The sequence below is a fragment of the Haemaphysalis longicornis genome, unplaced genomic scaffold, assembly GCF_048455015.1.
Source record: "Haemaphysalis longicornis isolate Haplotype H1 unplaced genomic scaffold, Haemaphysalis longicornis Haplotype H1 scaffold_9, whole genome shotgun sequence".
NCBI classification, from domain to species: domain Eukaryota; kingdom Metazoa; phylum Arthropoda; class Arachnida; order Ixodida; family Ixodidae; genus Haemaphysalis; species Haemaphysalis longicornis.
The window spans coordinates 166,961,108-166,985,481 of NW_027526460.1; the positions used below are offsets into that span (position 1 = coordinate 166,961,108).

Genomic DNA, 24,374 nt, shown 5'->3' on the forward strand with positions numbered 1-24,374 from the left:
GAAGCAGATTTTGCATTTTGTGTTTCAGTAATTGTTTAATTAGCATTATTTTTAATTGGTTAGCAGCAGTACTTCGAACCTAAAAGTAAGAATTGATGGAAACTTGTATGTGATTGTAAAACAAAAAAACTGCTTCCCATACAACCTTCTACACAACTTCTAGTATCTATTCATGCCTTGCTTGTAATTTTTTATTGATTAGTTTTTTTTCCATTGTTCTCAAGAACAATCAAGAAAGATTTCTAATTATCTAGAAAACTAAATGTGTTACATCAAAACTAATTGGATATTTGAAATCAGCTAAAAAATCTGAACAAGCCCATAAAGTTTCATGAAGATTGGTTGGAAAACAAAAAAAAAGTTTCAAAGACCAGCGTGCCCCCTAATAGAAAGTTTTAGCCTAGGGGCTGGCGTGGGGTAGCACTACCGGGGAAGGTTACCGGGACCTGACTGCGCATGCGCGTGCAGAGACGGCAAGGAGGTTGCTCTTCAGCCAAACAAATGCGCAGGCTTGGCAAGGCACGGATGGGCACCTGCCCAGCTGGGAACCAGCACCCCCTGCCATAGTGTTCGCGTACGCTATGCTAAAACATTTTCATGCATGATGGCGTCCACTGGCCCTGGAAAATGTCTTCCCGGCAAGTGAAGCTGACTTTATAAAGGGCCACTGAAGTGAATTTGTCAAGCTCCCAGTGTTGCTTGCACTGCGTAGACTGGCTCAAATTAACACACCTTTCATTGTTTGTCCGGTTGATAAGTCGGCAATTATTTTACAGAGAGCGAAAGAAGAAAAACTGCCATGCGCAGTCTGCACAAAAGGTGCTCAGGTGCATTTTTTCTGGACTGAAAGTGCGCACACAGCCACAGAGCGCTGGCACGGCCGGAGGAGGCTGTGGAGGCAGTGACACTGCCAGTGACATCACCGGGAGGCCACACATGGCGACTCGCGGCTTTGGCTTGGGCTACACTAGCTGGCTGCTGCTGAACAGCACACGTGCATCCATTGTGTGTGCCGTGTTTGCGGTGACTAGCCCGTTGCCTCCATCCCCCTAAAAGCAAAAGTTTTGATCAGCTTTTATCGCTACAAGATAAGGCAGCCATTCATCACCCAAGTCAGTGGGGGAAGGAATGATAGCACCGACGAGTTTAGAACCGCATGCAGCCGGCTCTGCCATTTCGAAAAGCAAGGACGCCACTCTTTGATGGCGCACGTGCGCAAAACAACCGTGTGGCAACTCCAACAAAGCGGTGCTCACTTAGTTTTGTGAACAGCATTGCAATGCCGCTGGCTGGCAAAGTTTGTCAACAGAAGCAGCTTGACCTCACTTGCATGCCCGGACATACTTGGTACAGAGGACCAAGAAGAAAAACGTGCAGAGCAAGCGAACCTGCGGAATGTTTTTGGATGTGTTTGACACGCTCGTTAGGTGCGCGCCACGACCAGCAATAAACTATTTCTTGTAGTTTGTGAGCCGAACTGTTAAGTTGCTGCAAGGTAAGGCTTGCAAAGTGATATAACAGACTTTCAGAAATAAAATTTGGGTTTGCGGGCGATTTTCCTGCTTGTCGTTTATGCTTCATTCTCACAACGACAAAATTCCAGCAAAAGCAAACTTTTCGGTCTCCTAGGTGATTTCGTTATTGCGGGGTTTGACTACACAACATACATACACTACGATCTGACTATATCAAACCCATTTCAGTGATGCTACCGGCTTACGCCGCTTTGGAGCAGCTTTTGGAGCAGGCAAAAATGCGTTTCGGAGCAGCAAAACCAGCTTTCGGAGCAGGTGTTGATAGATGCAATTTTAAGACACGTATTGCATTCATGATAGATAATCGCTAAAAGCACGCCCTTCAACGATAATAAAAATTAAAAGAACCCAGAACATGAATATTTTGTCCCCATTTTCATGTCTCCTGAAGAATGTCTGCATTGAACTTTGTGCAGCGGCCTGCACAACAAAAATTAAAAAAACAAAACAAGCTCTCATTTGTACACAATAGCACATTTACTATGACCAAACTAAACATTGCTCGTCACAACGAACACGCTATGTAAAATCGAGCGCTATTGGAAAGCTATGGTGGGAGCGCTGACCAATAACATCAGTAGCGCCACGGCTTTGACTGCATCATTAAACATCACACTCTCCCCGTGTTGCACATGCATCACTATTTAGCAGCGTCAGCGCTGCCACCGTAAGGGTATAAAACGACAAGCCACCGATAGTAGCGCTATTGTTTACAGAGGCAGCGGGCAGCCATTTCTGGCAACCAACATACAGCACCTGGCTGAATCTTGCCCCTTCACGACAGGTTTGTCGCAAGCAACCAAAACGCCTCCGTTAATGACAAGGTAGCCCATTAGTGTCCCCCCCCCCCCCCCCCCCCGCTTTTACTACCCCGAGACTGTGTTAATTCCCTGCAAGGCCACATGCGCGCATTTCACCTTCAATTTCCACGTATGTGAATTCTATGCCTCTATGAACTCTACATGAAATCTAAGACGGGCGTCGTCATATGCGTGCCGCACTCGTTAAGCTCGGAAACAACGTCAGGCGTCGTGAAATTGCCGTACTCGCTCACCGGCGCGCGGCCCGAACAATGTCACCGTTTCCTGTCCTTGCATACTATTTTCTCCCCCTGCACTTTGTAAATTCTCATCTGTTTACAGTAAAAGCTCAGTGATACGAATCTCGAGGAACCGCAAAAAATATTTGTATCGTCCGAAATTCATGTGAACACAGACAAAAAAATGAAGCACTAAACAGGGGTGAGACAGCTGAATTAGATTTGGGAGCAGTTTTTGGAGCAGCGAAATCTCAATTTTGGAGCAGAAGAACCTTGATTTGGAGCAGTTAACGACATTTATTATGTCACCTTATGTGCCTAAAAAATCAAACTTCTGGCAGTTTTTTTTTTTTGGGGGGGGGGGGGGGGCGGGGGGATAGTGCACTTCTTAATCGGTTTTGAACGTACAAAACACTGAAGTAGCCTTTAAATAAGTTTGTTCTACCAGATTATCACAAGGTACGAACTACACTTCCTTTTTACAAACCTGCTGAGCACGAGGTCGCGGGTTGGATTCCCGGCTGCGGCAGCCGCTTTTCTGATGGAGGCGAAAAGCAAAAACGCTCGTGTACGAGATTTCGGCGCACGTTAAAGATCCCCAGGTGGCCAAAATTAATCCGTAGCCCTCCACTACGGCGCGCCTCATCGCCTCCGTTGCGTCGGCGCGTTAGGCCCTACAATCAGTCAATCCTTTTTACAAACCATTTTTAAACTCTTCGGCTCTACGCTAGATAGCGTGAAGAGCCATTGAAAATATCCAATTAAAAACTAAGCAATCGTAAGGCATTTTTATTATCATGCAAATGCCTAAATTATTATTTTTGTTATCCAAGACTCGGCTTTAAGCACAAGTGTTGAGCCACGGCAAAAGTTGCGCAAAGCGAGGTGACAGTCGTCGCACCCCACCAGCTTTCCCATTTCAATCCCTAAGGTGCACGTTCACTACGATCGTAATTTGAGTAACGTTGGTATGTTTACCCACCTCCCTTTTGGCATTAAATTTCACTTCAGATAAATGAACCATTATTACTAGCGTGCAGTAATATAGCCCGTCCCGCTATCGCACACTGCTAGAACATTTTGCGGCGATGGGGCCTGCGCCGCCCCATCTGCAGTGTCGACCATCCCATTCCTGCCGCTAGCAAGCTCGCTGTCAAAGGCAGAAATAACTCAGCGTTTTATTCACTTCACTTCATGCATGCGCCGCGCCTCACACTCAAGGCCGAAACACGGCGAATTCGCGGGCGCCGCGTCTTTCGAGTGGTGCAACTTCCCGTAACAGATCAAACAACTAAATGTACCCACCGCCCATAACCTAAACCACGGTAGAAATCTTCGAAGAGCGCTGCCTGACCTAGAGTGAACTAGCCTGAACCACGAGCAACTGCTTCGCCCGCCGGCCATGTTTTCCAATCTTCACCATACACCACACAGTAATGTCGATCCAGAGATACGGCGCTCCGAAAATTGCCGTTTTTTTCATCAACTTGAACAAGTTTTGTCACCTCAGTAAACATTAGAATTTTTATACAGGACTCTGCAATGGTTTTCGATGGGAAAGCTTTAAAAATGTACAGAATATAACATGTGCAACCCGACATTGCGTCTTTCGAAAAAAAACTGTTTCGGGGACAATTTTATGCGGGTTTGTTTATTAATTGATCACTAAATAAAACTTTTACAAACACGATCACCTTGGGGGTGCTGAAAAATTATGCCGTCAGAAAGTATTTTTCCCCACTGAAACTGACGGGAGCGTTCAAATCTTTGGCTCTCAGACTGTTTTGGAGCAGTTTGGCGCAATTTTTCCAATTTTCAAGCTTTTGGAGCAGCCTGGCGCAGGAAAACAAATTTGTATCAAAACTGCGCAATATGCGCAGCTGTCTCACCCCTGACTAAAACAAGTTTTCGATTGTTTCTTTTCTTACTTTCGCATGACAAAACCCATGACGTTTTTGTGTTTTTTTTAACCTCTATGTCGCTGAGCGATCCTTTCCGGACTTTCATCTCCTCACTCACGGTGCCCAAGCTCACTCACTACATAGCGTTTTTGCACGTGATTCATGCGCATCGGCATTGTGCGCACGATATTTTCACGCCTGCAACGGCGATTCGGCACCCGCGGTCAGAAAATTACGCGCGACGCGCGTGGCAGTGGGAAGAGCCTGACGACTTGCGCCAATGGGAATGCGTGCGCCTCATGGCGGCAGTTATGAAGCGCTCAAGACAGCCGGCTGGCTCCGCCGGAGATGTTCAGGCTTAGCACCCCGACAGATATTTCATGGGCGATTTCACTAGCGGCACGGATGATGTTTTATAGCACCGTTTTCACTCACATTATTAGCTCACTCACATTATTAACTCACATTATTAGCTCATTAGCTCATATTATTAGCTTCGCGACCGAAACCGCCGCCGTGTTGCCGCGGCCGGCCGCGCCCTGCGCAGCGTGCCTGTGGAGTGTGCGGCGTGTTTTCGCGAGCAGAAAACAGCTTGGCCGTTCCTGGAGAAAGAGCGACAAAGAGGGCAGAGAGCAAGTACGTCACCATATCTTGCTCGCTCGGCAGTCGGGCGCCTCGCCGACTCATTCTTATCATCCACTGGGCACCACAGGTCTGTTCGTAAGAGCCGAAATTTTTCCCATTTCAAACAGTGCAAATTCGCCAGGACTTATCAGAAATTTGTATCATCCCGAAATTGATATCTACAACTCCTGCATTCTCATCTCTTGCCCACTTTTCTTCCAGCACAACTCCGCAGCCACCCGGTCGACGCATACGCTGTCGGGGAGCGTTGGCGAGCGAGTACAGCAATTTCACGTCGCCTGATGTTGTTGCCGAGCTTCACGAGTTTGGCACGCATATCCCGACGCGGCCCGAAGACCTCGAGGCGGACGGTCGTGACGGCGGCAGCCGGTCACGCGAGCCCAATAAGTGCGAAGCACACTGCACGGAATTAACAGTCTCGGATAGGGGGAGATTTCACAACGCCTACGCGGCGCCGGCCACAAAACGTATGATTGCCGTTACCGCAACAAGGGCCAGTTTGCCTTGGCGTGGCTCGGATTGCTTCCTGAAAACAGGTGCACCGCGATGTCGCTTTCAATGAGGAAGCTCAAGTAGTTAGTTTCGTTTCTGAAAGTCGGCGCATACCCTTGGGTGCAGGTTGGGTGCAGAATTGCCAAATTTAGGGGAAATGTAGCAGGATGTAGCAGCCAGAGCACTTGGGGGCAGTTTGGCGCAATTGGCGCAGTGGTAGCATCACTGCCATTTACACTGGATTATGCTGCGTGCTGAACTATTCCCAAACACAGCATAGTTGGGCCTACTTGTAACGAACTCGGCTGTCCCGCTTAATTCATTCGTTGTACTCACCAGCGCACTGACACGGCCGCAGACATCACCACCAGCCAAGCCCCCCCCAGAATGGAATTACTGGTCTGAACTGTGGGAATCGTGGCTGCCCGCGATCCCGTCTCAATACGTGGCAGCGCTCGGAGGGCCGTGCGGCTTGCGCGGGATTGCGCAACAAAATGGCAAAAATAGAGGGGTTTGCTTGCGCGTCGCGAGATGGTGCCACCGGCGCGTGTGGGAGCGGGGAGCTCGGAGTCGCTTCGGCGGGGAGGCGACAGCGGAGAGCGGAGACTTCGGCTGCGGCACTCGGCAGCGGCGGGCGGCAGCTCCGAGCGAGGACGAGACAGCGTGCGGCGGCGGAGCGACCCAGCATCTTCCCCTCCAGCCTGGACCAACCAGCGTCCACCGGTAGCGGCGGAGTCTCGAGCAACGCGGGACCCGTCGATGACCGAGAAGACGGGGCCAGCTAGGGGAGGGTTTTGGGAATAAACCCCCCCTTGGAGGTTGGCGTCGGTTGCCTTTGTCTCTTGCCTGCCTCTCACGCTGGCGCCGTCTACACGGCAGCCGTGTGAGGAGGACCATCCGACTCAGACCCGCACCACAGAACAAAGGTAAATGTGCGGGAGAGCAGCCCCTAATGTAGGCCAGAACTGTGCCATGGGGGTGACGTTTGTTGGCGCATCTTGTAACTTGAGGTTTGTGCTGCACATGAGCTGCAAGGGCTGCTCCAAACGCCCACTGGTGCAGGTGGTGGGGACCCAGGCGACTACCCGATCTGGGCACCGAGACCACGTGCGTGCACCTGCTCCAGAAAGAAGCTGCCACTGGAGGCCCATGGCAGAGGAGCTCGCTAGCAGTGGCTAACTGTATTGCCACACCACTTGGGCCACTTCCCCAGCGATGACTGCAAAGCAGAGAACATGCCGCACTCTGGCTGCCCACCACGAAAAAAGCCCGCTTGGAGAGGGGCAGGGCAATGGCAGAGCCACACCCGTCGTGCATCTGCCAGCAGAAACGGCGCATGGGAGGGAGCCCTCCTCACAGCTGAATGGACAGGGGCGGCAGTGGTGCGGATGGCCCATCAGGCTGAACCACCTGTACGGGCGTATTATTTCTTAGAGAAAAAAGGCTGCCAGTGCCTCGAGATAAGTAAACCAATATCGCCTGCACAAGGACTGACGCCCCTGCAATTGGCCACCCCATTCTTGTCTTGCTGCAATCGGAACCGTCCACTGTGTGCCTTTCGGTGGCCCTTCCAACTGCTTGCACCGATTCACTGCATGCACATCAAGGGTACACTCAACGTGCACGTGAAATGCACTGGGTTGGCCTGTAATGTGGCACACAATGAGACACCAGGTGAGATACCTAACGAAAGTAGGATCCCTGATTTCGGGGCTTCGAACTTGCATACTTCGAACTGGCACTACTCGAGTCGTTCGTTCCGTTTTCTTTCTTTTCCCCAAGTCACTTACGCTGCAAAGCTAGCTGCTCAAAAAGGGCACGAGTGCAAAGAAAGGAAAACAAGGCCACCACGCGATTTTTCCATTCCTCCATCCCAGTGTCCACTCCACAGAGAGCAAAACACTGCTGCGTCCAACCGCATCAAGAAGGGCCACCAGCCACAGCGCCCACATCTGCCCTCCCCCGCACTCGCCTGCTGCGCCTTCTGGGCAGCGGGTCGGCGTCCCCTGCGCCCTCCTTTTGCCGGGCTGGCCGCTGGCGCTGCTGCTGCTGCACGGGCGGGACGGCCGGCGCGGCCCCCGCGACCAGCTCCTGCCCGCTGCTGCTGCCGACGGCCGTCCCCCGAGTTGGACTCGTTCTCGCTGTCCTCTTCCAGCCGATACTCCTCCTCCTCCTCTTCCTCCTCCTCTTCCTCCGCACCGTCGCTCTCCTCGTAGTTCACCTGCAGCGGCCAGGGCCCCCTTCAGCACAGCACAGTTTGAGGAGACCGTCACGGCAGCCGAGTGCTTCCTCCATAGATGCCAGCCTCTTTAGGAAACAAAACATGTCCGCATCGGCCACAATTTCTACACTCGGAAGCAGAGGAAACTGACAACTAGTCACCAAATTTACTAGTGTGCCAAAACCATAAGTGCACGCTCTGCGGTGGCCATCAAAATTTGGCTCCTCACTTGTTCTTTATTCCAAAGTGGAATTAAAAGCACCACCTTTTCTCAAAGGCGGCTTCTACACTGTGAACAGCTTTCCACCCAATGGTACGCAACCTCCAGAAGTTGATAAAGTGCCCTCGCAGTAAGAGCACAATTGCCTAGGTACGTAGACGAAATGGGGCAGGCAGAGGTACCACAAAGCTAGGACCGAAAAGGACAAGATTCTGCAGATAGACGGACAGGGTCAGGCCAAGAGGGACACCATTGTCCAGATATGGGTACGAGGTAGGGTGCACGCACATCGGGAGAGCATTACGCAGACTCATCTCCACATACATGCAGTGAGCACCATTTATACAGTAACCGCTTATGGCGCTGGACTGGACACAATGCGGGACCCCCAGCTGGCCCAGTGTAGAAGCAAATACACAAGCTAGCTCTTCTGCCTGCAACTGCAGGGATAAACATGCGCCTTCTCGTCATGTTTTGCAGCACAAGTATTCGAGCCAAAGTTCTCAAGGCAGGAACAGCCTGCCAAACATGCGCCCGAACTGAAACCCAGCCCTTGTGCACCTCTGCTGACACAGTTGCTCAACACAAGCTTGGTTTCGTCACTGGAATCACGGGCAATTCAGGGACACAGAAAGGGCATGACGGGTGCTCTCTCTCTCTCCAGAGGCTTCCTGCCACCTGCTCATTTTAGCCGACACGCACTCCATGAAATCAACAAGCCTGAGGCATTCAATGAAGCCCAAAGTGGTGGCTTGCTCTTGTTTGGTTTGTTTGCCATTTTTAATAAAAGAGGCCATCCCTGTAAACTGCAGTGCATTCTTTATCCCAGTAGCATCTAGAGAAAACAGGCATTGATGTAACTTTTGGCTTCCACCGCCGTTCCACCCCTGTCGTTCGCGCTTTGTGGGCTTTTCTGGAAGTGCAGCTGTGGTGGCTAGTGCCACTAAATACAGGCCTGTTTGGTGGCTCTAGTTAGCACACAGCAGCCAAATTCGTTCCGCTGTGAAGATGGCAATCGTAAATCGACCTGAACTTGATGAGAAGATGGACGTCCCCCGTCAGGCACAAGATTGCCAAGAACACCTTGTCGAAGTAGGTTCTGGGTAGACGTTACTAAAAGACCCAAAATTGCTTCAAATCTGCCGGCTCGTGCATGCCGGTGATGACTGAAAATCAACAGGAGTGCCATTGCGGTGTTGCCCAAGTGTGGAGCGGGCGGGATCAGTTGGCGAGTTGATGAGTGTGTGGAATCTGGATCATGGTGTCGCGACCAAGGGAGAGTTTGGAGGACACTGCCGCCATCATACCGAGCGCAATGAGGGAAGCAACGACAATCGTTTGCCCACAACATCCCAAGTGACTGGTGCATTCGCACTAGTCCGGCGCTTCTTCACTAACGTGAAAGACTGCGGCCTCAGCCGCTCCGACTCTTCCCACAATGTGGAGAAGTGCGTGCTGTCTTGGAAAGCGAGGCTGCTCAAGCAGAAGAAATTTCGTGCGAAAGTGAGGCAGTTTCACCAATAACGTGTATTTAAGAATGGTGCATGCTTTTATCACATCACGTTCCTTAGCTTGCTTCTATAGAATTAACCCCGGTATCGAACTGATAGGTGTTTTTTTGCAAGTTTGATATAACCGGGTTTGACTGTGCGAGGCTTTTTGCGCGGTGAAAGCATCGTCAGTCCCTTCTAAAGTGGGAACAATCGTGGAGCTGCAACTTCGCCGCCAGTTTGACGATGCAGAACTTATGGTCCAGGCAACCACCGCACTTACAATTTGCGCAAACGTCGCACATACGGACATGAACGGGGCCGTTAAGCTACCAACTTGCTGATGAACGAACCGTTCCCCAAAGACGTGAGAACCGAAGAATCGAACTACTCATAAAATCCGACCAACTGTGGACAATGGTGACAGGAGACGTAATTAGAAGCGAGGAGGTGCAAGGATTAGTCACGACAAACACCTTGCTTGGGTGGACACTGCAAGGCCCCATTCAACAGAGTTCTGCACTTCAGAGAACACCACCAGTGACTTGTGTGCTGAGTGCACAAGTATCACTGGATGACGGACTGTAGCATCTATGGAATCGGCAGAGCAGCACTGTTGCCCTATCGCCCGACACTGCGTCCATCGCACAGTACACCACAGAAAGGGCGGGGAGCAAGGACATTAGAAGGTATCAAGCAGCATCCGCACGCATAAGACAGCACGCACTTCTTTACATAATCGAGGAAGTCTGAGCAGCCGAGACCGCAACGTTTAACATGTGCGGAGAAGAGCTGGACTAGTGCAAGCGCACCAATCTCTTCGGAGGTTGCGGGCAAAGGATCATCATTGCTGTCCTAGTTGCACTTGCTTTTACTTGCACTCAGTACGTACTAATGCTGGCGACATAATCCTCCAAACTCCCTCACCGCCGCAATGCCGTCAAAAATGTCAAAAAAGAAAGGCTGCAATCATAAGGTGTTTTTATGGTCATGTGAATGCTGAAATTATTTTTGCAACCCCAGACTGCCTTGTGTGAACGAGTGCAGAGCAACGCAAAGTTGTGGAAAGTGAGGTGACAGTCCCCCCCAACATCCACCTCAATCCCCGAGGGCATGTTCACTACGACCGTAATTTGCTTTGCTTAGCTATTTTACATTTGGCATTAAATTTCACTTCAGATAGGTTAATTATTATTGCTCACGTGAAACAGTAACCAGTCCCGTCATCTGGCGCTGCCCGAAGACAATCGCGGTGATGCAGCCTGAACCGCAACTGTTAGCATGTCGACCATCCCATTCCCGCAGCTCGCCGTTTTGAAAACATCGAAATGAATCCACAATTCCGCTACATGGACCCTGATTTAGACACACCCACTGCATTTTACACTCAAGGATAAACAACGGTAAAGTTGCATCCATCCCATTGTTTTCAATGAACTCAGTCCTCTAAGGGGACATGCTCATCGAAACAACTTTTTTTTTATAATGAAGTTAGGAGGCTCAAATTTTCACAGCTTGTAGAGATTGAGCTCCTCTGGTCATATATGCAATCAGATTTCGAATAGCTGCTGCGGATAAGATGTTACGGAGCATGACTTGCAGAAAAATGGCTTTTTTGTGCACACTTTCTTTTATAGTACAAATTTTTCCTGAAACTTTTAAAATAGCCTAGGTGGTTCCTTATGAACTGCAGAGTGCACAAATCTACCTGAAAAAGCCTCATATTCATTTTCCTCACCACGAAAAAAGAAATGACTGGTAGTGTGCCTTTTCTTGTTCTGTATATTTTTGTTTTATGACCGTTAGACATATCTAAGGATACAAATTGCATAAAGAACAAGATTTGTGCACTCTACGTGTTATAATGAACACCTGTGCAAAATTTCATCATGACACAACAACTTTAAGTGGGAAAATAAGTGTGCACAAAGTCAGAAAACGGACAAAAACAACAAAAACGGACAAAAACAACAAACTGAGAAAAACGCAATTGAAAGTTTATTTCTTTGGCAGATTCAGAAATTCTTGCTCAAACAACATGAAACTTGGTGGGGATATAGTCTGAAATGTCCACATTAAAGGGACCCTGCAACACTTGCCATCGACTACTAGTAATGTATTTTGGGATAAAGTCTATTGTCCCAGAAATCTCCTCCCGCAAGAATTATGAAAATCCGTTCACAATTAACAAAACCACGCGCGATGAGAAATCGCGCATAATCGTTCCCTCTCAACCCGACCGCGAACAACGCGACGAAAGCTGCGCGCTCTCTCCCGGAGAGGGGGGCGGCTCGCGGCGTTCTCTTCGGCGCCCTTCGATATATCACATGCCGGTTTGTTTTCTCCTTTTCTCCGCAACGCGGAGGGGCCTATTTCCGGTCTGGTGCCACAAAAAAGCAGGCATGGGTGCCTGCTCGCAAGTGCGCGCTCGGGCTGCTAGGGCGTTTTTGAAGCAATAAACGTTTGTAGTCGAGTGGTCCCACTGAAAGGGAAGTATTGAGCTCATCACTCAAGCTCTGCGCGCACTCAAAACACAAAAGAAACGGAAAAACTGTGCCTACAGCTTCAGGCATAGAAGAGGTTCGTACACAGCGATGACGACGACGGAAATGGGAGAATCTAGCCGCGAAGTTGACCAGTGACAGCCGATCGGGCAGACATGGCCTATGTGACGTCCCTTAGGCCATGCCAGGGGTTGCATAATGAGGACAACTGAAGAGAGAGCGGTTGGTTTTTCGGCGTCTTTCACGTCGATTTGCGCGCTCACCGCTTCACGTGCACGTGTAATATTTGGCTCAGGTATTCCTGGCAGTGTAATCTAAACGTCGCGCAGGTTTACTTGCACTGCTCAAAGAGTGTTGCAGGGTCCCTTTAAGGCACTAAAACGAACGCTCCTGCTGCATAAGTTGCACCCTCACGGCTCTTGCGGGTGGAGTCCTTGGTACAGGCCCGTTTCACCAGGCTGTGGCGATGGGACCTAGCCGAGCAGTCAGCCTAGCAGACATCTGCCTGATCCTCCGCTGGTCACTTGCACTGCTTAGTCTAAACAGTTCTTCTGAAGGGAAGATTCCCAGTGCTTGGAGAACTTCCTCAAAGCTAGTGTGGCCCCTGTTGAACCACAACACCGTGAGAGCAGTGGCCGTCTCCACTACGGTGAACTGCAGGTTGTATGATACCGTCCTGTGCCAGATGCGCAGTGCTGCTTCTGTCGCCATGGATGAGTAGTCGACATTTTTTTCACACACAGGGGCATGAAAGGCTTGCCACACTTCCTCCTCTTGCTAATCAAGCTTTTGGGGGTGGCTTCAATCTTGACAGTAGTTTTACAGCACCTCAAAATCCAGGCAGAGACCAGTGTCAAGAGAAATGGCAGTGCCAACACAGTTGTGGCTTTTGTGTCCTCGTTTCTGCCAAGTACAATCAAACATTACCATGAGGTCAGTCTGACCAGTTTGCAACACAGTTACTTGCCTTGCTTCAGCATGGTTGTCAGAGACGACTTATGTGGCCGCGGCATGAACTTTCTTGGCAATGCTGTGGAACGTCTTTTGGTGCAGTGGTTTTGGTAGACCAAGAATGGCACAAAACCTGCACAGCTGATCGTGTCCGATGCCAACCGCGCGTGCAGCGAGTACTGCTTTCACATTGATGGCGAAACTATCACGGGGACTTCCCCTGCAGAGTTCCGGGTTGCGGCCTCCGCGGCCGATGGCGGCAGCGCGCTACGACGAGTAGATAGAAGAAACCACTCCTGCAGGGCACTCCACGTTTTTGCAATTGAGTTCCAGTACTGATGCAAGGCCCTTCCGCTTGTTTGCGACCTCAACTACGACGGGTTCGTACATCGCGCACATGGCGCCGCTCACAAGGTCACTCAGACCGTGGACTTCGGAGATAACTGTGCTTGCACAGGGTGTCTAGCAAATTGCCTAATTCAATTTCCCTGACTTTTCCATGTTTTCCAAGACCATTTTAAACGAAATTCCCTGACCTATACAACAGGCGCCATTCTATGGAAATGGTCCGTGAAGCATATAAAAAGCACATACAAAACACATTCTATCATAAGGAAAAACACATTTGTTGCAAGTGCCCTAATTCTCAAAATGCACTTTGATTAACTTCAGTTTGTTCAGTTTGAAGTTTGCTTGCCTTCTGTTACGGCTTCAGAGAGTTTATTTCTTCTTGCGAGATAGAAGCTTCAAGTTGCGCTTCAGCGAGCACCTTTTGCTTTTTTTTTTTTATTCTCCTGGCTTGACATGCAACGTGAACCGCATGGTGCGTTTTGCACGCGATTCGGGCGCGGTAGCTTCTGCCTCGCTCAGAAAATGATGCGCATCACGTGAGGCAATGCGAGGAGCCTGCTGACTTGCGCCAATGGAGAGCCACATGCCTCATGGCGGCAGTTTCGAAGCTCTCGAGACAGCCGGATGGCCCCACCACAGATGTTTAGGCTTACCACCCCCACAGGTATTGCATAGGCGCTTTCACTAGCGGCGCGGATGATGTTTTATAGTACCTTTTTCGCCCACATTATAAGCTCCTTTACCTCACAAGCAACTTCGTGCGTGCCTTGTGTGGCATTTTAGAGAGCGCTTAGAAGCGGTCGCTCGAGCTCCCGTCACCACTTCAGGGTCGAAGCTGCCGCCATGTTTCCGCTGCTGGCAGCACCGCGCGCAGCGTGCAGGCGGTTCCACGGCAGCGTCAGAGTGTCTGTGACGTGCGCGGCACATTTTTGCGAGCAGAAAACGCCCCACACAATTCGCGCTAAACCATGTCATGTTCCTTTTTGATTAGGTAATTCTGGCTCCTGATGTCATAAGAAAGAAGTTCTTTCAAGATTAGCTTCCAAAACGCGCTTCATTTTAAAATTCACTGAAAAAAAAAAAAAAAAAAAAAAAGCGCGTTGTGCGTGCGATTTGGGCACCACCTACATCAACCCTCTGCACAAGTGCACCCAGGAACCTAAGCCAGCTGCGAGCTGTGTAAACCACACGGCGAGTTTCTGCACGTGATTCGTACGCGGTATTTTCACGGCCGCGTCGACGATTTTGTGCCTGCGGTGGCTCCTTTCCTGCACAAGCAAGTGCATTTGTGCCTTGAGTAGCAGTTCTAAGAATGGTTAGAAGCGGTCGTTGGAGCTACCGCACTACTCTGCGGCCGGTGCAGCCGCCATGTTGCTGTCGCCTGCCGCTCGACACGCACCGTGCGGGTGGTTTTCGCGGCGGCGTCAGCGCTCCTCAGGCGTGCGCGGCGTGTTTTCGCTTGCAGAAACACCAGAAAACGTTTCATGCGGTTCACACTTTCGTCGCGCGCGAACGTGTTGCATTCGGTAACTTCTTGGGGGCCCGCAACACTGGTTTCCCCTATTCTGAAACTGTGGGCAGGCCCCGAAATGGTTTTCCCTGACTGGTACTTGATTGAAAAATTCCCCGACAATTTCCTGACTTTTCCCGGTGGCGCAAAATTCCCTGACTTCTCCCGGTTTTCCCGGTCGCTAGACACCCTGTTGCACCACTCCCGTTGCCGACTGTCTCCCCGCCTTGGAAGGCTGAAACTTCTCCAATGCGCTTACAAAGCTGATAGCGTCACTGATAAAACCAGCCTCGCCTGGTTGAGCCGCGCTCGCAACGCTTGAAGGTGCGTCGCCGTTAGGCCTCGCCGTGCCGGTCGTGCCAGCGTTGGCCGTAATTGTCGCAATGCCGCGCCGCTTCCGCTTTCCCTTGTATGGGCCTAAAGTACGGGACTTGCGGCGATGAAAGTCGTGCTTCTCCTCACCATTCATGATTAACAACACACGATAAGGAAAAAGAAAAGATAGCGTGAAGTAGCGAACAGAACGACGGAGGCAATGGCGGCTGACAAGTGGCGAGAGCCAATGGCAGTCCTGATTTCGTGTCATGTGATTTAAATACCCAGTTGGAGCTCTCAAAATAAGCAGGAAGAATTTTTCTTTTTCTTTTTTACGCGGATACGAAGCTGGCGAGCAGTTTGATTGAGTGAAGAAGGCTTTGACTACCTCTCTCAAGTGACTGAAATGGCCGCCAGCCATGCTTCCGTGCAGCAAAAACTCTCAAAGATGGCCTAAATTCGGCTTGATTGCGTGATTTCTAGGCTCACCGCGAGTGATTCAGATGCGATTTTCACCAAGTTCTCGTTCGTATTCCGCTTTCATTTTTTTTTTTTTTCATGAAAGAAGGATAGTCAAAGATGAAAACAAAGTGAAAACAAAAAAAACAACATATTTCGAAAAAAATTGCAATTTTTCGACCTGCGTGTCCCCTTAAAGCGCATTCCTTGTCATTCACCTTTGCCGTTTAGCTGCCGCCGAATGACATTTTAGTTCAGTGCACTCTGTGGAAGTGCGGGCACGTCTGACAGGGGTATTACGTGCCGAGCTACATCTCTTCAATTTCCCTAACAAGGGTCTCCCTGCATCAGTCGTCCATAAACCTGTGCCTTAACCTGTGCCTTCTGCCTTAAACCTGTGCTACACGGCCGTTTCGAAGGCCTTCCAAAGGCCTTTGAACCAAGTGCCCCATTGTAAACACACAGGGCGCACTTGACGGTGAGCGCTCAACTGCCAATTGAAAGTTGCTGTGTGGCACAGGCATTATTCTCTGAAGGCTCATCTCTGCAAGCATCCTTTTCTGGGCAAAACTATTGCGGGCTGGCATAATGTGTAGCTGCGAGTTTTTGTGGAACCTTTGCAAGCTTTGCAAAAAAACCTGGAAGGATTCCTGATGCGGTGTGCTTGTTGCTGTTCCTTGCACTGAGACTGGGGTACCTTTTCGCACATGTGAATGCCAATTGTGGTGCACATGCCCACTCCTGTAAGGGAGTCTGAAAATAAAACGAACAAGGTAACACGCCAAAAGTGAGCCCTGCCCAGCGCCCCCCGAGAGCAGCAGGGGTCACTCGCCTGTCCAGAGGTGCGGCGGGCACTCTTGACCCGGGTGGCGGGCGACTCGACCGGGGAGCTGCGCTCGCCCTCCGAGGCCTTGGACGCCGCCGTCTGGGCCGCCGTAGAGCTGCGGCGCGTGCGACCGCCGCCCCCCGCCGCAGTCGCCGCATAGTCCGGCCTCGCCACGGGGGGCCGCCTGCTCGACCGCCGGGGGGCCGCCCCCTCCTGCAAAGGCCAAGGCACCGCAAGGGTCTCAGGAGCCAAACAGAAAGAAGGAATCCTGTCGTTCTTCGGCTTGAGCGGAAAGTGATGGTGAGCAAGTGATGGCCGTCGGATCGCTGGCATAAAACTGCCTTTCGCCCCGCTAGTGCCCTCGCTCCTCCTGAAGGCTTGCTGCTGAGACGCCCCTGTGATAACCGTGCAAACGTTCCAGCCTCATTTATTTACTCCCTCATTCAAATACCTACATTCCCTCTACAGCACTGCTGTAGGTGGGTGTTAAAACATGAATATTCAAACCATGACACAGAAGAAAAATGACAATGCTTGGCGCGATTACAGCAGCATACACAATTGCCAGCAAAAACAGCAGATTACAGCCACACACTCACTGGAAACAGCTGCAAGTCACGTTGCGCATGTGTGCAAGTGGGGGCAGAGCAAACCAGAATACATTTCATAAGGGGCAGAAAAAACACTGCCAGGCAAGGCATTATATCTTCAACAGTTTGTAGAATAAGGCGCTTTGAGTGTGGATGTGCACCCCCAATGTTGTTGCTGTTTTAGATGCGAATGCATCTTATTTACTCGCCTTGTCCCTGCATCCATCCGGCATTGTCGGCGTCCACCCCTCCCCCATTCTCCTCGCCGCGCCAGCTGCGCTCTCCACCGCTCACCCCCTCTCCGATAGCGAACTCTTTCTCGCGAGGGGCATTGGATTGGATTCGATTGGATTGGCTTGGATTAAAGTGGATTGTGTTGCGTCATAGCCGCGGCAGACGCACTGGCGCCGGCGCGTCCCCTCACCGTTATGCGCGCTATAAAACACGGTGCCTGCGCCGCTCCGCTCCAGCGTTCCAGCGCCGTTCCTCCGCTGTCCAACGCTGCAACGTGAACCCCCTATAAGTCGCATCTACACAGGGGTTCCCGCGAGGAGAGGTGGGAGTTTTTACCCTTCATCTGGGTGATTTGTGGGAGATTGGAGGCGCTGATGTTGGTCCAATGCTGCCTCCTCTCGTACAATCTAATGTTTAAGATTAAGCACAGGAAAAAGGTGCGTCAGAGTTTTAGAGTGCCCCATGAGACAGAACGTTTTGAACTTGCAACGATAATTTATAACTGTACGAGTTAGTCACAAAGCCCACAGAAGGATGTTGAATTGCTTCAGATTTATTCATGTTAGTGTTTGGGTCCCACATTAACGCGGCAAACCCGAGAATTGAGCGTAGGTGAATAGCACGCTGGTTTTATGGATGCTTGGAGTGTTCTCAACTAACTATTGTATGCTTAACCCCGAAGGGGCGCCATAAAATAAATAGTGCTCAAGTATTGTTCATTTACAGCAGTATATCAATAACATCTAGGTGCCAGGTTGAGGATTACTATCTGGCGATTGCGGATTACTATCCTCAATCGCCAATGAGGATTGAGGATTACTATCTGGCGACCTGGGTTGAAACATGGAATGTCATTTGCAGTGGCGCCATCTTAAGGTCCACAAGGTATATTCCTTCAAGCCCATCACTGCACTCTGTTTATGCTTTTCTAGAACAGGCATCCCGATCGATTAAGAGCCCATAATTTCGCAGGGCCACAACCCCAATTACAGACACAATGTGCACCCAATTGAGACACTGGATCGTCTTGGATCAGAGCTCCTACTAAATGTGCCACAGAGGATGCTAGAGCAACATTTGTTGCAGTAAGTGTGGTTTAGACCAACCCGGCTGAGAATTATGGCACTGAAGTGTTCTCTGGGAACATGTGAGAACATGCATGGGACATAACTACCACTGCAGCCGGTTACAAAGCAAACACCACTTTTAGCAACCAACAATTTCACATTTACCAAGGAAGAGTAAGGAAATAACATAAGAACTTTGGCACTGAAATGTGCGTCGTGTTTCTTACGACGCTTAGTGGCCTAAGAAAGCTGTGTTAAGTTTTGTACCCAGAAAGTGAAAGTTCTGCCGCGCCCCAAAACTCGAGTGATTAGTAGGACCATTCTAAAGAAAAACGCGCTGCGGAATACCAAAAAAACTGCCGGAAAGATTCCCAGTGAAAACAAAACTGGCCGAAAGACTGACTGACTGGTTGTGGGCCGCTCTACATTCGGCCAGTTGTGCGATCGAAACTTGGCGCGCGCGCATGCGAACGGCAGCGCCCCGCAGCGGCGGCGGCGGCGAGTTGCACCGTTGCCGGACCACTCACTCACCGTGGCGACGGCGGCGGTCTCGTCTGGCTTGGCTCCCTCTTGCGCCGGCGGCGCGTCGGCGTCCTGCTTGGCGGTGGTTCGCGCTGTCCTGCGGGGCATCCTGCTGCTGCTGCTGCTGGTGGTCGGCTCTTCAGGCGCCGCTACTCCGCATGGGTCGAGGCAGGGCCTGGCGGGCAGCAAAGGGCGCGCTTATCGCATCACGCCAGGGCGCCGAAACAAGCACAAAACAAAACGCACCGTAAACAAACCACCGACGCGACGGCCCGCGTCCCACGGCGCTCTGGCTGCAGGGAAGATAGTTCCCGACACACGGACACCACCACCTCCCAGAATAGCCTCAACAGGGCAACATTTGCAGCGCCAGCGAACGATGCTTTTGCAAAGTACAGAAATGGCGGCAAAATTCGCGCACGTACTGCTCTTAACGCGCTCCAGCCCTGAGCCCACGACTTCTCGATCGCCGATCGCTCCCACGGAACTTGAGAAGCACGCTCGAGAAGTGCGACTCGGGTGCACGCGCTACCGAACGGTAAGCGCCGTGCTGCTGCGGACCGGGAGCGCCGATGAGCCGGACATTTAAGCCTAAGCGCAACTTAGGCTTAACTTGCTGAAGCCCACGGTGATGTTACCGCGCAAGCCATGCGCGCTCGTGTCAGCCAACTTACTTGAGCGATGTCGACACGCACTTTTGCGAGGCGCCAAATCCGGTAGTCGATGGAACGTTCTCGGCGGCCCTACTATGGGAAAGCGGTTTCAGCACTCAATCCACTTTTGAATCCAACGCCATCAAAAACGTCTTCGACGCCCCAGAACACAAACACAAGCACCCTTCCCCACTCCCTCCAGGCGCGTCCGAGCACAGCGCTGCTGCAACGGCCGCAACGTGTTACGTGCGTGCCCGTGGGCACAATCCGCGGCTGCGTCCTCATCACACATGCTGAGTGCGCCCGAGAAAAGTAGCGCAGTTGCTGCCGAATCCGCCGCCAGGGCCATTACAAGCGGGAGCTCCCAGATGATTGGCAACGGTCTAGTCGGCCAGTTCGCATTGCTCACGAAGGAATAAAGTGGTGGCGCTCTACACAGTCGGCGTGGCAAGGAAGGGAAAGACAAGGCGAGCTCATACAGGCCGATTACTATAGTGAACTACCGATTACAGTCACGTCCAACGTTACTAGAATAAACTCAGTTTCAAAGCTCCGCCGGAGAGGCGGTCCGCCTGGCGGTCGCGAGAACTAGCAGCGCTGCAGTCAAGTCTTGCGCTACTCCCGGCGCGTCGTCTGCTTCGGCGGCGGGCGGCCGCTGCACCCGACCGCGGCGGACCGCCGCGCAGACGTATTGCGGCAGCTTTTGTAATACTGCTGTTGCTAAACTTAAACATCTATCATCTTTCCAGTCAACTAGCTTAAACGCCTTCGTCCTTCTAGTCGATGTTACCGCATCACATTTGTGCACTGTGTAAGTGTAAATGCGTTAGGTCGCCTGTATGCACTTACCTGCACGCGCAGCTCATTGGCTAGCTAAGAATCGACGGTCGGCCATATAGGCCGACCGTCGATTCTTAGCTTAACTGTCTACATTGTGTTTAACTTCATGTACGGTAGTTTCTAAGCCAATTACCCTCCTGAGCGTAGTTTTTATAACTAGTGCGCCATCTTACCTCGACCAAAAACGACCCAACGAGTTTGTGAAAGCAATGCCTTTATGAGTGCTTCTATCTCCACGCTGCAATAGGACAGTTTTTCTGAATCTCGCCGGTGTAAGGTCCCGTTAACCAGCTTCCGATGTAGAGTCCCCACGCTCAACTTTTATATTCTGCCGGACTGGTCCCACCTCATCTCGCCTTTGTACACTCTGTTGTGCATACGAGCATTAGATCACCAAAGATGAAAGTTCGCTTTACAGTTCTTACGGTCAGTTCATCTGTGACAAACGCACACAAATTTTGTGAGTTCACATTAAAGCTTGAATCCGCAATTTAAAGGCGCTCATGGTACGCCTGAATTAACAAGGATCTTTGACCGCTATTTTGATGTCTTGAACTCAAGAAATCCGTTCAGCTGGTCATACGAGACACCTCTCCGAAAGGCGAATCAGGCTTCAATGAAGACTTTTTTTGAAAAGGCTGAATTATACATAACATGACGCAAGGATGCACAAAAAATCACTATTTGAGGGCCTCAAGAAGACTGTATTTGCAAGGCTCTTTATGTGTATGCACGGTGTCAGCACCTTTTGATGGGTTTGTGGTGACGGGAAGCTGCCGAATTCGCTCACGCTCAAGATTTCTCAATACCACATCGCAACATTTTTTGGTTGCGTAAAAACGAAAGGGCGGCTAAAACAACAGCCCTACTGCCTGTAAATTTGCAGCTGCCTACAAGCGTCTTTTTATTAGAACAGAAGTTGCATGATCAGATACTGGAGACTCCTCTCGCGATATTGTGACTGATCTCTGCCCCTCAGGTGATGAAAACCTCGTTGAAACGCCAACAGCTTTCGCCTCGTTAAGAAGATCACCGCTGTTGCAGGTACTTAATGATGATAACTATAATACCCAGCGGGTCGACTTCCACACAAGCCTTTCGCTTGTTCTCAGTGCAGTAGTGCCATATACAGCATTATTTGGGGCACGGAAAGTATATGAAGGCACATCCCACAATGAATACTGCACTACACTGATGTCCACTGAGCAGAAGTCGTTTCTCCGAAAACAAACGGGGGTCTCGTGGCACCATCGAAATACTTCTTGAAATTGCGCCACGCCGTGGAAAAAGGGTTTAGTGTTTACAGGTTTAATGCAAGGGTTAATGTTCTACTCGTTTAATGCAGCCGTTATATGCAAATAGTGAGCGCCAATAGTAAAGGTGTTGACAGTATTGTTTGAACAAATATTACTTGCTGAGTTGGAGCCTCATCTGTTGAACTGCGATGCATTCGACAATCACATTTAAGCTTTGTCGAAGAAGATTGCCAACGTGTATTCAAGAATCAGGTTCAGCCCATTACGACTGAAATCAACCGGAAAGACTAGCACGTACAACGGTCTATGAACACACCAGACAGTCTATTATTTCGTAAAATCTGTAAACGACAGATAAGAACCAGCATCGAAGGAAGCTGGCTAGCTAGTATGCCTTCGCATTTTTTGCGGTTTTTAAGTGCGTGCGTTTTGTATAAGTCGCCTCATAGCCAACGCTGTGATAAATCAAGCAGTTTTTTTTAATTGGTTACTCTTTTATCGTGTGTGACTTTTTTCTTTTGAAATTGTGTAAACCGTGGGGTGAATAAAATTCGTGTACCGTTTGTTGCTTCCTCCGTGTGCCTCTCTTCTGAAACGTTTCGAGCAAACATGCCTTACACCGTGAACGGCTGAATGCGTACTCGCTCATATGTAATCGCGTACGGCACATGTGTAATTCTGTAAACAGCTGCTTTGGGAGGCAGTAATGTGTTGTTTTAGCCACCCTTTTCTTTTTTCGCAACCAAAAAATGTTTCGATGTGGTATTGAGTCATCTTGAGCGTGAGCGATTTCGGCAGCTTCCTGTCGCCACAAACACATCAAAAGGTGCTGACACCTATAGCATGCCTATAAGGAGTCCTGCAAATACAGTGTTCTTGAGGCCCTCAAACACTGGTTTTTCTTGTGCATCCTTGTGTCATGTTATGTGCAATTCGGCCTTTTTCAAAAAATGTCCTCATTGAAGACTGATTCGCCTTTCGGAGAGGTGTCTTCTATGACCAGATGAACGGATTTCTTGAGTTCAAGACATCAAAATGGCGGTCAAATATCTTTGTGAATTCAGGGCCTTTTTTAAAAAATGTCCTCATTGAAGACTGATTCGCCTTTCGGAGAGGTGTCTTCTATGACCAGATGAACGGATTTCTTGAGTTCAAGACATCAAAATGGCGGTCAAATATCTTTGTGAATTTAAATTGCGGATTCAAGCTTTAATGTGAACTCACAAAATTCGAGTGCGTTTGTCACAGATGAACAGAGCGTCAGACTGTAAAGCGAACTTTCATCTCTGGTGATATAATGTTCGTATGCACCACAGAGTGCACAAAGGCGAGATGAGGTGGGACCAGCCCAGCGGATATAAAAGTTGAGCCTAGAAACTCTACATCGGAAGCTGGTTGCACCGACGAGATTCAGAAAAACTGTCCTATTGCCGCGTGGAGATTAAAGATTAAAGCACTTATAAAGGCACTGCTTTCACAAACTCGTTGGGTCGGTTTTGGTCGAGGTAAGACGGCGCAGTAGTTATAAAAACTACGCTGAAAAGGGTAATTGGATTAGAAACTACCGTACACGCAGGCCGCGGCGGCGGCTTTTCCGATGGAGGCGAAAAGCAAAAACGCTCGTGTGTACGAGATTTCGGCGCACGTTAAAGATCCCCAGGTGGTCAAAATTAATCCGGAGCCCACCACTACGGCGCGCCTCATCGCTTGCGTTGCGTCGGCACGTTAAACCCCACAATCAATCAAGTTAAAGAAGTACTGACACCAAATTTGGACGCCTAAAAATGAATTGGCTTGAGTAGTTTGTACAGATGCCTCACATAAATTTTTGCAGCGATCCGAGGCCGGAATCATACCTAAAATCGATGTTGATTGTCCCGGCCGCGAGCTTTCACAAATCGGCAGCACTAGCAAAATCGCTTTCGGCGTGACGAAACATCGGCCTGCGTGTCTGGCCGGTTCAAGGTGACGTCATATAGTCGTTTTCGGAACCGGAAACGACATCCTGCGCTGCTGTTGTCGGTGGTAATCGTTTGGGCAGGAGACGTACGGGTGTAGCTGTGTGAGCAATGCTTGTAAACTTTGCGCACTTTGCGTGTTCGAAGTCTTTGCTTTTCAGTACGTGGACGGCGCATGGTGTTCCCTTGCACTGGTGCCGAAAACTGCGTGGTGCCGGCACCGCGCGGTGCGCGAAGTCGACGCGCACCGCGGTGACGCGGCGGTGCGCGTCGCCGAGCTCGCCCAAGTTGTGCTATGGCAAGCTCGCGGAATGCGAAGTAGTGCTCGTGGAAGCCGGTCCCAGCAAATCGACGACGACGCCAAGATGCATTACTTTCCACGCGACGACATGCAACGCTAAACGTGGACTGAGTTCGTGCTCGGCGGCGGCCGCAAGAACTGTCGCCCAAGCCAGTGGGGTCGGCGTTGCTCGGATCAGCTTGGGTGTTGGGAACTTCAGGCTTAGTATCGTGGCGAATATTTGATCGCCGATATCTGTACAGCTACGAATGACCATCCCTTACACAACTTTTCATTACACATATCATCCCCTTTTTCGCACACTGAGCTTTATTTTGGCGACAATTGCCGTTTCAGGGATCGGTGACCAAGACATCTGCCGTGGCCTGTTTTGATTCTAGCGCGCAGGTGGCGCCACCTTTCGGCCGCTCGCCGCACCGTGGTGCCGGCAGTGCTGGGTCGGAGCGCCGAACCTCCGCTTCCGGTCAGCGTAGGCTTACCATCGCGGCAAATAT

The 24,374-nt window shown here is 50.4% G+C and overlaps 1 protein-coding gene across 3 annotated transcripts in view; it reads right to left on the bottom strand.

The window, feature by feature from the left end:
* Window positions 1-19,798, bottom strand: part of LOC144152994 (uncharacterized) — a 63,736-nt gene extending 43,938 nt beyond the window's left edge. For 2 of the 3 annotated variants that reach the window (XM_077684613.1, XM_077684612.1), the window contains exons 1-4: window positions 19,547-19,798; window positions 18,882-19,047; window positions 16,466-16,672; window positions 7,585-7,833 (exon numbers count right to left, since the gene is read on the bottom strand). In XM_077684613.1, coding sequence (XP_077540739.1) covers window positions 7,585-7,833; window positions 16,466-16,672; window positions 18,882-18,980 — 555 coding nt within the window. In that variant the 5' untranslated portion in view covers window positions 18,981-19,047; window positions 19,547-19,798. The remainder of the gene's footprint in view (window positions 1-7,584; window positions 7,834-16,465; window positions 16,673-18,881; window positions 19,048-19,546) is intronic. The other variant, XM_077684614.1, reaches the window with a different exon arrangement.
* Between the last annotated feature and the right edge of the window lie 4,576 nt (window positions 19,799-24,374).